The 14,586-nt window shown below is 38.6% G+C and overlaps 1 protein-coding gene across 1 annotated transcript in view; it reads left to right on the plus strand.

Annotated features, from left to right (window-relative positions):
• The window catches only part of ABCB5 (ATP binding cassette subfamily B member 5), a 123,180-nt gene extending 108,923 nt beyond the window's left edge, over window positions 1–14,257 (plus strand). The window contains exons 23-27 of the mRNA XM_079151121.1: window positions 1,348–1,504; window positions 3,599–3,796; window positions 5,644–5,850; window positions 11,910–12,056; window positions 13,402–14,257. Of these exons, the coding sequence (XP_079007247.1) occupies window positions 1,348–1,504; window positions 3,599–3,796; window positions 5,644–5,850; window positions 11,910–12,056; window positions 13,402–13,599 (907 nt within the window). The 3' untranslated portion in view covers window positions 13,600–14,257. The remainder of the gene's footprint in view (window positions 1–1,347; window positions 1,505–3,598; window positions 3,797–5,643; window positions 5,851–11,909; window positions 12,057–13,401) is intronic.
• Window positions 14,258–14,586: the final 329 nt, after the last annotated feature.

The raw sequence follows: 14,586 nt of genomic DNA on the forward strand, positions 1-14,586 counted from the left end.
GAAGTACTGTCTTAGTCGTTGACTTCTGAGGAACTCTACCCCTGTGGGTTTCGAATGCAGATCTCCAGACTCATAATCCAATTATCCTCCCAGCATATTCTTAGATAAACTAGACTTAAGTCTGATACAGACAGATTTTTCTTTGTATTAAGAACATTTCATTAAACTCTGAGCTACTTAACCCTGATGTTTATAGCTGGGTATCAAACATTTTGAATGGCATTTTGAGCTCTAAACAATTTCTATAAATATTAGCACTAAAAATGCCTTAGCATCATAGAATTATTGACGAAAAATTTTAGCAAGAGACAGCCCAGTAAACTGATTGCTTTTATGTCTTATGCTGTGTTTGATCTTTGTAAAACCAAAAAGATTCAGGATCTGAGGTCCAGGTCACTGAGAGATTGCAACACTTTGGTAGGTACTGAGTGAGAAATTCAAAAGAAGAGAAATTTACAAGTTACGTACAATGTGGGAAAAATTTACAAGGAGCCCAGACATGTTTACCTTGCTGGGATTCAGCACAGCAAACAAGCAACTGGGCTCAGCAATGTCCTTTTATTGCCTAATGTTGAAATATTGCTAGTGAGACTTGTCCAACTTTAGCTGAATTATACTTTTAGCTGTTACTGGATGAAATGCATTGTTTTTCATTCCAAATTAGTATTTTCATAAGAGGAAAACATTTAACCATGGTCATGATATACTATAACTGAATATTCAGTGTGCTTCCAAATATGACTTTCCTGCTTATCATTGTATAATGAGCAAATTTTGAAATTGAGATCATAATCTATAGCAAACCTTACAAGATCAAAGCTCTTCTTCCAATCTTTGATAAGGTGTATCTTAGTCAGATTTTGGTTGGGGGACCTATGAAAGTACAACCCTCATAATTTGTTAAATAGTGCAGCACATCAGGCAGATAATCGTTTAGCTTCAATTATCAGTTCTCACTACATTTTATGCAAAAAAAGAAAAAACCTACATCGTATCGACTGTGTCAATTCAGACAGAAACTGGAGACATATTCTTCCTTTAGTCAGTTGAATTCTCTGTCAAATCTCCAAGCAAGCAAGACTTAAGATGGCTAAGAAGTTTTCTACTCACTAGTTGGGGTCTTTGATCTGTGTCTCTAATCAGAAGAGGCATTTTAAAATTACCCAAGCTCCAACGGTTATTTTGGCATGCTGAGCACATGCCAAAATAACCAACATGGTGGTTCTTTGGCATTCATGGTACTGTCTAGGACAGGAAGCAGGAGTCCTGTGCCCGCTTCTCCCTTTGGTTTTGGAGTTCTGTTATCTTAAGATGGGCCTAAGAGTCAAATGCTTTATCTTTCGGCAGAGTTTTCACTGCAATTGCATACGGAGCTATTGCCATGGGAGAGACACTTGTTTTGGCACCTGAATATTCGAAGGCCAAATCTGGGGCTGCTCATCTGTTCGCCTTGTTGGAAAAAAAACCAACCATAGATAGTCACAGTCAAAGAGGGAAAAAGCCAGTAAGCACAACTATGATTTTAAGTGTCTACGTTTTTCATGAAGACATTATTTTTTAACTTTGCAAAAGATGGTTACAGTAACTGAAGGAGTTAAAAGTTTGTGTAAAAGAATTTTATGATTACAAAGGGGGAAAGGAGTCTTATCTTAGATTTCTGTATCTACTACTAAAATATACTCTTCAGTTTAAAATAAATGCTTTTAGTTTATTTGCCTGATGCCATGAGAATGTTCTTATTTAGATAGCAACAGTGTTAGTCTTAGATGAAGATTCATATTAGACTTTATTTTTTTTCCTCTGACAATATGTGCAAAGTAAATGATGTCCTATTGCTTCAGATTTCATAGAAATATACCTACAAACATAGAAGGACAAAAAAAGAAATTAGCCAAGTGCAGTGGTGCACATCTATAATCCCAGCTACTTGGGAAGCTGAGGCAGGAGGATCTCAAGTTCAAAACCAGTCTAAGCAACTTAATGACGCCCTAAGCAACTTAGTAAAATCCTGCTTCAAATTAAAAAAAAAAAAAAAAAAAAATGCAAAGGGCTGGGAATGTAGCCCAGTGGTATTAAAGTCTAGGCATTTCTTAGAATGTCTCCTTATGCCTTTCCTTAAAGCACCAGAGCATACACAGAAATAATTGCACTCTATTTTTCTTTCTTTTTTTTTTTTTTGCGGTGCTGGGGATTGAACCCAGGGCCTTGTGCTTGTGAGGCAGGCACTCTACCAACTGAGCTATATCCCCAGCCCTGCACTCTATTTTTCTGCAGGATTTTTAAACTTTTTTTTGCAAATAATATTCACTTCGCAGGGGCAAAATGGAAAACAATGGATAAGCTAAAATTAAACTATTACTACTCTACACTTTCATTCTGGCATATATCATTCCAGATATTTTCATCTCCTCCTAAAACTCCTGATCACAACTTAACTGTTCATTGCATTTACAACCGGATAATATCAAATACATTTTGATGCTCCTCCTGCTTGGTACCCATATGCTGGACTCAGAATTCATTAAACACAACTGTTAGAGCTGAATGTAAGAATCCATGTGAAAGTCCAACTGTCACTACCACCCCAACACACTCACATCCACACACACCTTCTTCGTTTATGTTATACTGGCAGCAAAAATTAGTAATACTTAAACTGTAATCAGGGAGGAGTCATGCCGGGGAGGTAGCTTAATGGTAGAGCCCTTGCTTTGCAAGTGAAAGGCCCTGGTTCAATCTTCAGCAAACCACACACAAAAAGCAACTGGGGACAGCACAAAGTTCAAAAGAACACAAAACCTCATAAACCAAAACTATGAATTAAAGTTAATAATCAGTTTACTGATAGTTCCAGAAGTTATTTTAAGACATCCTTGTTATAGTCAATATTGACTTACATACAAATTATCAATCACCAAAGAGATCGAAACACAGAAAACTAAACTTTTAGGCAAGTATTACTGTCAAATAATCAACTGCCAATGAAGAAAAATTCAAAATATAATGAACTGTAAAACACAGTCCAATTTACAAAATAATACTTATACATATAGTTTATGAAGACCCAACTCTTTAAATTAATCAGTAAAGGTCTATAAAACACAAACCAAATTATAAAGAAAGAAAGATGTATTTATTCAGAACGTCTGACCAAACAGCTAATCTGCAGAATGAACTGTTGTCTAAGTAGCCAAACTTGAAGGAAGCTAGTGTTTTTTAGGAGCTCAGTGAATTCCAGTGGTTAAGAGAACAAGAAATATGGGTATAAAAATATAAACAAGGCCTGGGGATGTAGCTCAGTGGTAGAGTGCTTACTTAGCATGCATGTGGCCCTGAGTTCAAACTGCAAGAAAAAGATATATATATATATATATATATATATATATATATATCTGGTTTCCTTCACTTGTGTGTGTGTATATACATATATATAACACACACATATATATAACACAAAAAAGTGAAGGAAACCAGCATTTGTTTAGGAGCTCCACAGAGATGAATATGATGTTTAAAACAATTTTCAGGAAATGCTTAGCCAATGTGCTACCATGTGTTACAGCCTTCCTAAGTTGCCCTTCCAAACTTCCTTTCACAGGACATATGTGAAGGGAACTTAGAGTTTCGAGAAGTCTCTTTCTTCTATCCATGTCGCCCAGATGTTTTCATCCTTCGTGGCTTATCCCTCAGTATTGAGAAAGGGAAGACAGTAGCATTCGTTGGCAGCAGTGGCTGTGGGAAAAGCACTTCTGTTCAACTTCTGCAGCGATTTTATGACCCTGTGAAAGGACAAGTGGTAAGACTGCGCTTAAATACACCTAATCTGGGGCATAACAGGACTATTCTTAAACATTCACTTGGGCATAAGCATCCTTACTAGTTTGGGTATAGCAAACAATGCAGAAGTTAAAAAATAATAATAATCTCTGTCCCAACCAGACTTAACTAAGAAGACAAAGCAAATCCGTAACAGAAATGATGGTTAAGACTTTGAAGTTAAATACAATGACCTAAAGATTCTTCAACTATTCTGGCATCAGAATTTTAAATTTAAACGTCATGAAATTCTTTAAGAATATGGATCTGGAGAACAGGTCTCCTGTCCACCTCAAACCTCTGTATTCTGCTCTGGTTTAAGAGATGATCATTTCCTTGACCTCCTTGGTCAGGCTTCTGCTGTTTTGCTGGCCAACCCTACCTCCCAGCTCTCAAAAACTTAGGCAAAATGAAGGCTCATTTGAATCTGCTTCTTTATGTTGTGGGTCCTGATCTCAAAACGATGTACCCTCTTCCTCCTATGAACCCAAGGATTGTTTGTCTTACCTTGCACTTATCTTACTATACCTTGTATATCTTATATTCTAGATTTCCACTACATTTTTGTCACAACCACTACTTCCTCTCTCTCTCTCTCTCTCTCTCTCTCTCTCTCTCTCTCTCTCTCTCTCTCTCTCTCTCTCTCTCACACACACACACACACACACACACACACACACACACACACCACTTCCTATCCTGCCTCTGCCTCCTCCCTCCTCCAAAAAGCTGTTGTTCCTAAAGGCCACAGATTGTCATGTAACTCCTCATTCTCCTCAATTTACAGTCTTTTTACTAGCACAAATTCTCAATGAATATTTGCAAAATAAAGTTGTCCAAAAGGACTCCCTCAAACCAGGTATCAGTGGTCTATTAGGACAAAGTATAGCACACTCACTCCTTGAAACCCTCCAATGTTCTCCCACTGCAATGGAAATAAACCAGAGTCTAGAACATTAGTCAAAGTCTCTCAGGATCTAGCCCAGCCTCCCTCTCCCAGTTCCTTTATATCCCCGACTACCTCATGGTAGACTGTTTGTCAATATGTCCTTTAAACACACCTGTGAGCCTTTCTTCTTGCTGTTCCCCTGCCTAGAATGTTCTCGCTCTAACTTTCTTGCTGGCTGCTTCTCATCATTTATGTCCCAGTTCTATGTCCTTTCCTAAGCCTTCCCCTCCCCCGTCCCTGTGCTGTTACCGAGTCTACCTGGCACTTTCTTTTTCTGAATGTATTAAGTAATTTGTTAATGTGTGCGTGTGTGTGTGTGTGTGTGTGTGCACGAGCGTGTGCATTTTCTGCCTCTCTGCTAAAATATGAGCTGTAGGAGGGCAAGAGCTTCAACTTTCATGATTTCCCTGAAGAGTCCCCATCACACAGTAGTCATGCTATAACATTATTATATCTCCATGTGAATACACATGGTTCTGTGCAGTATGGCATGTCTCTACGTGAGGACTGTTGTATCACACCCACTCTCTCATCAGGCTTCAGTAAAGGGCTCCATTTATGGTGGAGGAAGAGATTGGTCATTTTCCATCTGACTTCAGGACAGAGCACCAGGGTTTACTCCAGACCCCAGCATATCTCTGGAATACGTGGCCATTTCTAGAAATGTCAGGAAAGTTTGGAGTTGGCATTTCAGTGAGTTATATGTTTACTTCTTATACAACATATGATTTATGAGCCTTCCCAGGTAACCTTATACTTTGAAATAGCTTGAATTCCTTCCTTTCTTGTTATGATTTGTATATGTTTGAATACAGTGAAGCGTAACATGATACAGTTGTCAGAGCTTAACATGCCATTCTCCATTCTGCTTTTGGCAGCTATTTGATGGTGTGGATGCAAAAGAATTGAATGTACAGTGGCTCCGTTCCCAAATAGCTATAGTTTCTCAAGAGCCTATGCTCTTCAACTGTAGCATTGCTGAGAACATCGCCTATGGTGATAACAGCCGTGTTGTGCCATTAGATGAGATAAAAGAAGTTGCAAATGCAGCAAATATCCATTCTTTCATTGAAGGTCTCCCTGAGGTAAGAAAATAGCTCAAATTTTGAATTACAAAGCTGCCAAGGAAGCTTAAATAGTTGTCAGACTTCAGTGGTTGTTTTATGTATTCCTTGAATTATTCAACTTATTTATTGCCAGCATCTAACATAAAGTTAAATTAAAAAAAAAAAAAAAAAAGCACAGTTTGAGGTATTCTTGTGACTACTTTTTGCAAGACCAAAATGAATTTATATTCACAGGATTACCTTTCACATTTTCATTCTTCACCTTCTATCCGTCTACAACCTGCCTTGTCCACACTGCCATCACCCTTCTCTGGCCCACAGCAGTACCCTTATACTCTGCCTTCCTATCTTGTCCCTTTCCTTTGTAAGTCTTCGTCTTCACAGCAATCAGAGGTATTTTTTTGTGGGGGTATGGTTTGGTACTGGGGATTGAACTCAGGGGTAGTCAACCACTGAGCCACATCCCCAGCCCTATTTTGTATTTTATTTAGAGATAGTGTCCCACTGAGTTGCTTAGCACCCCACTTTTACTGAGGCTGGCTTTGAACTCTTGATCCTCCTGCCTCAGCCTCCCAAGCCACTGGGATTACAGGGATATGCCATCATGCCCAGCTTTTATGTTTTATTTTGAGACAGGGTCTTGCTGAATTGTTCAGGTCCTCTCTTAGTTGCTGAGGAGGGCTTTGAACTTGCAATCCTCCAGCCTCAGTCTCCCTCCCAAGCTGCTGGGATTTCAGATGTGTGCCACCATGCCCAGCCAGAGGGATTCTTTAAAAGCATCAAATATATCCTGTCCCTCTCCTGCTTACAGTTGCCTTGTAGTGTTCCTTTGTATTTAGAATGAAGCCCATGCTTCTGTGGCAGGTGAAGCCTCAGTGGTCTGGCCCAGCTGGCTCTCAGCTCCAGCCTTCCCACCTGCCCAAACCACTGCAACCATACTGGTCTCTTCTCTGTCTCATGAACACACCAGGTGGTCCCCTGCCTCATGACATTCACATTTACTGTTTCTTCAGCCTGGACCTCCCTTCCTCTGACATTTTGCACAGCAGCTCCTTAACTTTCAAGTGTCACCTTTGCAGATCCTTCCCTGGATACCCTACATAAAATAGTCCCCTCTGCTCCTGTCCCCTGTCACCTTGTCTTCGGGGCACTTATCACATTACCTGGAGTACTGTTTTATTTGTTTAGTGCCCCTCCCCAACTACAGTGTAAGATCCTTGCCTGCCATTTTTGTCACCTTGATCCCCTTGAACTCTGCAATGACTCTGGCAGTTGCCACAAAGTCTCAGAAAAGTTGATCTGGTTGATCTTGGTTGATCGTAGAGAAGCCTGGTACAACAAGCACTGATAGTGCACAGAGACAGGTCGTCATAACTTCAAGTGCTTATGAGATCCGAGTGTTTATAACTACACAAACAAATAAAATGAAAATAGAAATATCTACTTCTAAGTAGAAATAAATGCTTATAATGCCATTTTTAATAAAGTGTTTCTCTAACACATCTTAAAAGGAAATAAGAGTTTAATAACCAGCAGATCAAACTATGAATTTAGACCCCTGCTGTTTGGCAGAGGCCAACGATGGTCATAGTCTGACTTTCCCTCAGTATCTCCTCTCCACCTTAAGTGAGTCTACAGACAGAAATGGGCCAATGATGATGCGACCTCCTGTACTCTGGAAAGGTTCTGTGGTACTAAATATTTTGTAACGATTCAGATATTATTTTATAGATAGCGTAATCCCATAATGTCTTTCAGTGGAAATTCCTTTTTTAACCAAGGCAGTCTGTATTGTTAACTCATGGTCAGATTGTTATCCACATAACCCTGAGAGTTCAATTTTTGAACAGTAAAATGCTGTACATTTTATATTTGTACCATTTGACTTTTATTCTTAATATTATCTTTCCTTCTTTCAATGGAACTATTTCTCAATTGACCTAAAGTTAAACTCTGTGAAGATTTATTGTGCTTTTTTCTTTTCTTTTTTTTTTTTTTTCTTGCGGGGCTGGGGACTGAACCCAGGGTCTTGTGCTTGCGAGGCAAGCACTCTACCAACTGAGCTATCTCCCTAGCCCTATTGTGCTAACTTTTTACAATAGACTTTGAAAACTAAGATATTCTTTCCTTTAATAAAAATATCTTATTTCTCACTTTAGTTTACCTTTTTATCATTTTTTTCTCCCAGAGCATGTAGAATCATATGGAAATCTGATGCTAACATAACACCGTTTTAAAATGAAAATCAGAGAATTTAGGAAAACTACATGTTATTAAATGTAGGCTAGTGTTCTGGATAGGACAAGGCTGCCCTCTTATGTTGAGTGGCTGCAGAAAAGGAAGAAAGGAAAGCAGTCACTTATTTACCCAGCCCTCTGTGAACAAAGAACTAAGCTAAATTTCCATCATGATACAGGAAAGATGATGTGACCACTTCATTTCACAGATAAAGAAGTTCAAGTAACTTGTCTGAACTTGAACAGAAAGTTAACATTTGGACCTGGATTCTTTGACGTACTGAAGGGAGGTGGAGAAGTGTCAGTGATAGTGGTTCTGGGGTTTCAGAGGTGGGAACCAAGGTGTCCAGGGCTGCTGCTGAAATCAGAAGGGTATTCCAGAACAACCCAGAGCTGGAAGCATGGGGGTGACATTTACCAACATGTTATACCTCTGACCTAGGTATTTGGGGAAGAAAAATAAAAGTGAACTTTGTGATTTGTTGCATTTCCTTTAGATACAACTAATTTTCAATGGAACTTAGCATCCCTGCCAAATATAGGGCCATAGTTTCAAAAAGTTGATGGAAGAAGAAAGTCTTCACACTTGGTACATCAAGACATATCAATCTTTGGGCCGGGATGTAGTTCAGTGGGTAGAGCATTTACTAATATGCTGGCCCTGGTTCAATCCCAGCACCGGGGAGAAAAAAATAAAAGATGTTATCAATCTTAATCCTCTCCAAGAGTTATTTAGCAAACTGACGTTGTTGTCATACTTCTGCTTTGTGAGGATTTATTTTACTTTTACCTTTACCTCAGACTCATGGATTGATCTATCTGCCATGTACTGCTCACTCAAAACTTGCATTTCCTGCCTTCATTTCCCCTTGCCAACATTTATGCCTTTATTCCCTAACACACAGCTACTGAGTCTTGTTCTTTGCAAATCATAGAGACATTATTTAGAGAAAATAACCAAGGCCAATAAAATATAGTCCTGCATGGTTGAGATGAACCCAGATCAACATCCAGACAGATCATTTTAATGCATGAAGACTGTAAGCAAACAACTGTCTGGGCTCAGAAGGCAGATGGGTCACCTCTGGTTAGAGGTTCAGAGAGGACTTTTAGAAAATTTAAAGGTTACCTGAATAGAATTTCAGTCATCAAGAATAAAACAGGGCCTTCTGTATAATCAGGCAATGGGCATGGTCTGAGCAAAATCATGGATACAGAAAATAGTAAAGTATTCACAGAATAATAAGTGGATAAATAGGGAGTAGAATATATAGAAGTATAATATTTGATGAGCATGTTAAGGTACAGCTGGGCACTCAAATAGCAAGCAAGAAAAATTTAACCTTGATAATTACTAAGTAGGTTTGTGAATAGGGAGATTTTTGGAACTGGACACTGGAATTACTCTTCTAGCAGCAATGTAAATGATGATGTGAATGACAAAGAGACAGGAAGTTTGAGAGATCAGTTAGGAGCTATTTCCAGAGATAGGTTTTTAAGGTCTAAATTAGATAGTATAAACGAAAATAAAACAAGGACATGGATTCAAAAGATATTGTAAAAGTAAAATTGCTGGGACTTGACTCAAGACTATGAAAAGTGAACAAGGAGGCTGGGGATATAGCTCAGTTGGTAGAGTGCTAGCCTAGCACGTACAAGGCCCTGGGTTCAATCCCCAGCATCACCAAAAAAGAACAGGAAATTTTTAAAAAGTGAATGAGGAAATGGACACTAGTTTGGGTAGCCTGCTGGAATCAAATATAATGTAATGATGAGAGTATAAAAGAGGAAACCAGAATTTCATTCTTCTTTAAAGTTGAGTAATATTCCATTGTGTATATATATCACATTTTCTTTATCCATTCATTTGTTAAGGACATCTAGGTTGGGTTCATAGTTCAGTTATTTTGAATTGAGCTGCTGTAAACACTGATGTGACTCTTGAAGATTGAGGAGAAGTTCACCAGGCAGAGAGGGCACAGCCATCCTTAGCAGAAAACATGAACATACAGAAATATAAATGTGTACAAAGTATTTAAGGTGTTAGGGAGAAATTTTTAAATCCTGCAGCATAAAGAGAAGAGTAAGGAATTGAAAAGGGACCAAAATTTGAGCAAGGACTAAATGTGAAGGTCCTTATGTGCCAAGCTAAAAAGTTTGGCATTCATGTTATTGGAAATAGGAAGCTATTAGATATTTTTAGACAGGAAAATGACACAACCATAATTTGAAGACAAAAGAACTGGCTATTGAGACTTTTGCCTGCTCATCCAAGAGTCTCCATGGTGGAGGCAGAGACTGGCATTAAAGCAGCAAGTCCAGATGCTGCTCAGGATGTCCTCACAACAGCCTTTGTGACAGGTATACAGGTGTACATCTTCTAACCCCAGTTTCAAATTTCTAAAGCTCTTCATTGCTCATTGACAATCCTGGAGAAGTCACAGAGTGGGGAGACAACGAAAAGCTGTCCCCTGTAGACTGTTCAGTTCAGAAAAGAACTTTTACTGGGCTTTGGTCATTATTTGCTATAAAGCAAGAAGATGTGCATTTCAAATTGAAAAGTAAACTTTGAGGTGAAGTAGACATATTTGTTATCAGGTACTATCACAATTCCCTTCTTCACACAACTTCTGCAGACAGGCAGATGTGGAGGGAAAAGTGATTCACTCATGTTTCTCCAGGGGAATAAAAGGAAATGAACTACACATGAATCACATGCTGCATGTTCTGAGGGATACTGCTCCAGGATTCACCTTAGGAAGGCTGCACACTTGGATTTGCTTTCTCATTCAAGCACCTCCATTCATGCATTCTTGTCTCGGTTCCAGTGGTAAATGTTACTTATACAACGGCCAGGAGCTACTCGAAAACAGTGCGAAGTCTTTAGGGGGAAGTAAAGTCAATGGGACAATCTAGAAAGCAAGAACCCGCTGACCCCGACTTAACTGACCAATCATGATTTAAGGGACCACCATGGTTTTAGGATAGGGATGAAATTTCACTGACTCTTCCATGGAAAGAAACACCAGAAAAAAAAAAGGGGTATTATTAAGTAGGGGAGTATGAAAAAACCGTGACGTGCCCACTGTCATCCACTGTGGCCTGAAAAGGTAAAGGGACTGTTTCAAGATGCCTAACAGATTTCCAGGAAGAGTCATATCCCCACTAACATCTGCATCCCGGCTTCAGAGGAAAGTGCCCACAGAAGTAAGGCAGGAGCCAGCATGAAGGAACCTGTGATTTCCTTGTTGTTTTTAAATACTTTGAATCAGTCAGGCACAGTGGTACACACCTATAATCTCCGTGGCTCAGGAGGCTGAGGCAGGAGGATCAAAAGTTCAAGACCAGCTTAGCAACTAGGTGAAGCCCAAAGCAATTCAGCAAGACCCTGTCTCAAAATAAAAAATCCAAAAAGGCTGGGGATGTGACTCAGTGAGTAAGTGTCCTGGGTTAAATCTCTAGTACCAAAATAAATACTTTGAATCATTTTGACCCATAAATAGAAGGTAATTTAACCTACTAGAAAAGGATTTGTGTGTACTGAGAACTTATTTTTGTCAATAATTTTTTTATGCTTTAATTTGAAAAATTCCTATGTAGAAACATAATGGCAAAGTTCAGCTACTAAGGATCAGATTAGATATGTAAATGAGATGGTAATGTTTACTGATCATTTAACATTTTTTTGCAACAAAAACCAAGAATAGACCTCAGCACGTGTTGGGACACGAATTTTGAAGAGCAGCAAAGCTTGAAATATTTAGATGGTTCTCACCCACAGATGCCATGCTAATTTAAATAACCAATCCTTGCTTTCTTAACTGCATGTTCCTATAACAGAAATACAATACACAAGTTGGACTGAAAGGAGCACAGCTTTCTGGTGGCCAGAAACAAAGACTAGCCATTGCAAGGGCTCTTCTCCGAAAACCAAAAATTTTATTGTTGGATGAGGCCACTTCAGCCCTTGATAATGAGAGTGAAAAGGTAAGTTCCTCTTTCTCCACCTCAAATACAACACCAGATGTGGACATACCGTATCACAGAGGACACCAAGGACATTAAAAAAAAAAAAAAAAAGGCCTGATTCATAATCCTAACTAAAACTTTGACCTTTGCAAAAAGCTCAGTAGGTGGTAGGGATGTGGGAGAGAGCTGGGACAGATGTTATTTCATGTTCTGGAAAGGTTTTCTCACTTGAATTGGTCTCATTATCAAAATGGGCCCAATTGTTGAAATACTTATCCACTCAAGAAAAGAGTCCAAGAAAAAATTCCTTTCTATTTTGTTATTATTCCGATGATGCCAAACATATTAATAATCTACATGTGAAACAAATAATCTGCACTGTAGGGTCAGACCTGTGAGTTATTCTACTTTCTCCAGACTATTAGCTTGGTTGAAGCAGAAAACAAGGACACAAAGGGAATATGACAATATACCTACACAGCAAGCTCCTCCAGATAGCTAATTTCCTTGTCTCCTGATAACAGGCACTTACTTAGTAAATGATCATTGATTAAATAAATAATTGTTAATGTCTATCAAGTGTTCATTATGTGCAATTACTGCAGTCCTCTCAACAACTTTATGAATTTGATTCTTTTATTAGAAGGCCCATTTTACAGATAGCACTTTAAAGTTTAGAAAGGTTAAGTAATTTCCCTCTATTTTAATAGAGACTTAAATATCACCTAACAGCCCAAGCAGTTAAGTCACACATGATTGTTATTTATAGATAATTGTCATTTTTGATTCCCAAAGAAACAGTGTGTTATGAAAGAAGAAACAACTTTCAGAATCAAACATATCTGGTTATAATCCTGGATTCATTGATTACCAGCATTGTGACCCTGGTCAAGTGACCAGGAATCTTCAACCACAGTTCACTTATCTGAAAAATGAAAATACCTGTTTCTTCCAGGTATCCAACATTGGAACATTTTATAATGTTCCAGATACTGGTTTTCACCCTCCGCTCCCACTTCCTTGACACAGCTTTAGAATCTCAAATCAGCTGAGAGAAAATGAGGTAGACAGTTCTGCTGAGGTATAGAAACACTTTTCCTGGCTTTGACTTTAGAACCATTTACTCACATACACAGCCATTCCATTTTCATGCATCATCACACATACTTTTTCCACTGAAAGTCTTACTAAATGTATCTATAATTCTTTGTTCTAGATTTCTATGGAGTACGGTGAATATTTCACAGAGCAAGATAAACAAATAAAACAAAGAACATTATTAGGTTGCCCTAATTGACTTGACTTAGTCAAACTCATTCACATCTAACCCAAACTGGTGACTGTATGTTGCTCTCTCTTCCAGGTGGTTCAGCATGCCCTTGATAAAGCCCGGAAAGGGAGGACATGTCTAGTGGTGGCTCACAGACTCTCTACAATACAGAATGCGGATCTGATAGTGGTTCTGCACAATGGAAAAATAAAGGAAAGGGGAACTCATCAGGAGCTCCTGAGAAATCGAGACATATACTTTAAATTAGTAAATGCACAGTCAGTGCACTGATGTTCTTGATTTGGCACTTTTGATCTTTGTGTAATGCAAAAAAAAAAAAAAGTGTACTTAGCCATTACTTGACATGCTTTGATCTTTTATGTTGCATATATCAATACCTAGAATCATGCTACTCGTGTACAAACATGTTCTGTTCACACATCTTCCCCTTAGATTTTTAAAAGGAAACAAAATTTTGCTAAATCCATGTAAGCGAGATAATGTTTGTATCCTTCACTTGATTTATACAAATGTTCTAGCCCATATGCATAAAGTAGTTTTCTGCAAAATAAATCTATTTTCCCATCAACTTCTGCTATAAAATTGGAAATATATTTCTAGGAAATCATCTAGTTAATTAGGTTGAAAGGTTATAGAAAAGACAGAGAAATATAGCTGGACCTATGGAACTCCAGGGGAAGTGTCTTTAATTTGGACTGTAAAGGGCTTTGAGTTGGCTACTCAGGAAGTTGAAACAAGAGGATCACTTGAGTCCAAGAATTTAAGGCCAGGCTGAGCAACACAGCAAAACCCCAAGGAGCTGGGCACAGTGGCACAGTGGCACAGGCTTGAAATCCCAGCCACCTGGGAGGCTAAGGCAGGAAGATTGCAAGTTCAAAGCTAGCATCAGCAATATAGTGAGACCCTGTCTCAAAATAAAAAATAAAAATGGGTGGATATGTGGTTCAGTGGTTAATCATCTAGGGTTCAATACCAGGTACCAAGAAGGAAAAACAAAAAAGAACACACACACACACACACACACACACACACACACACACACACACAGTAAGACTCACCCTTAAAATATATATAAAGTGGGGCTGGGAATATAGCTCAGTTGGTACAGTGCTTGTCTCACATGCTCAAGGCCCTGGGTTCAATCCCTAGCACCACAAAAAAAAAAAAAAAAAAAAAAAAAAAAAATATATATATATATATATATATATATATATATAGTGAGAGGAGGAAGGAGGACAAAAGAAGGCAATGAATGGT

Source organism: Sciurus vulgaris, assembly GCF_902686455.1.
Source record: "Sciurus vulgaris genome assembly, chromosome: 8".
Classification (NCBI taxonomy): domain Eukaryota; kingdom Metazoa; phylum Chordata; class Mammalia; order Rodentia; family Sciuridae; genus Sciurus; species Sciurus vulgaris.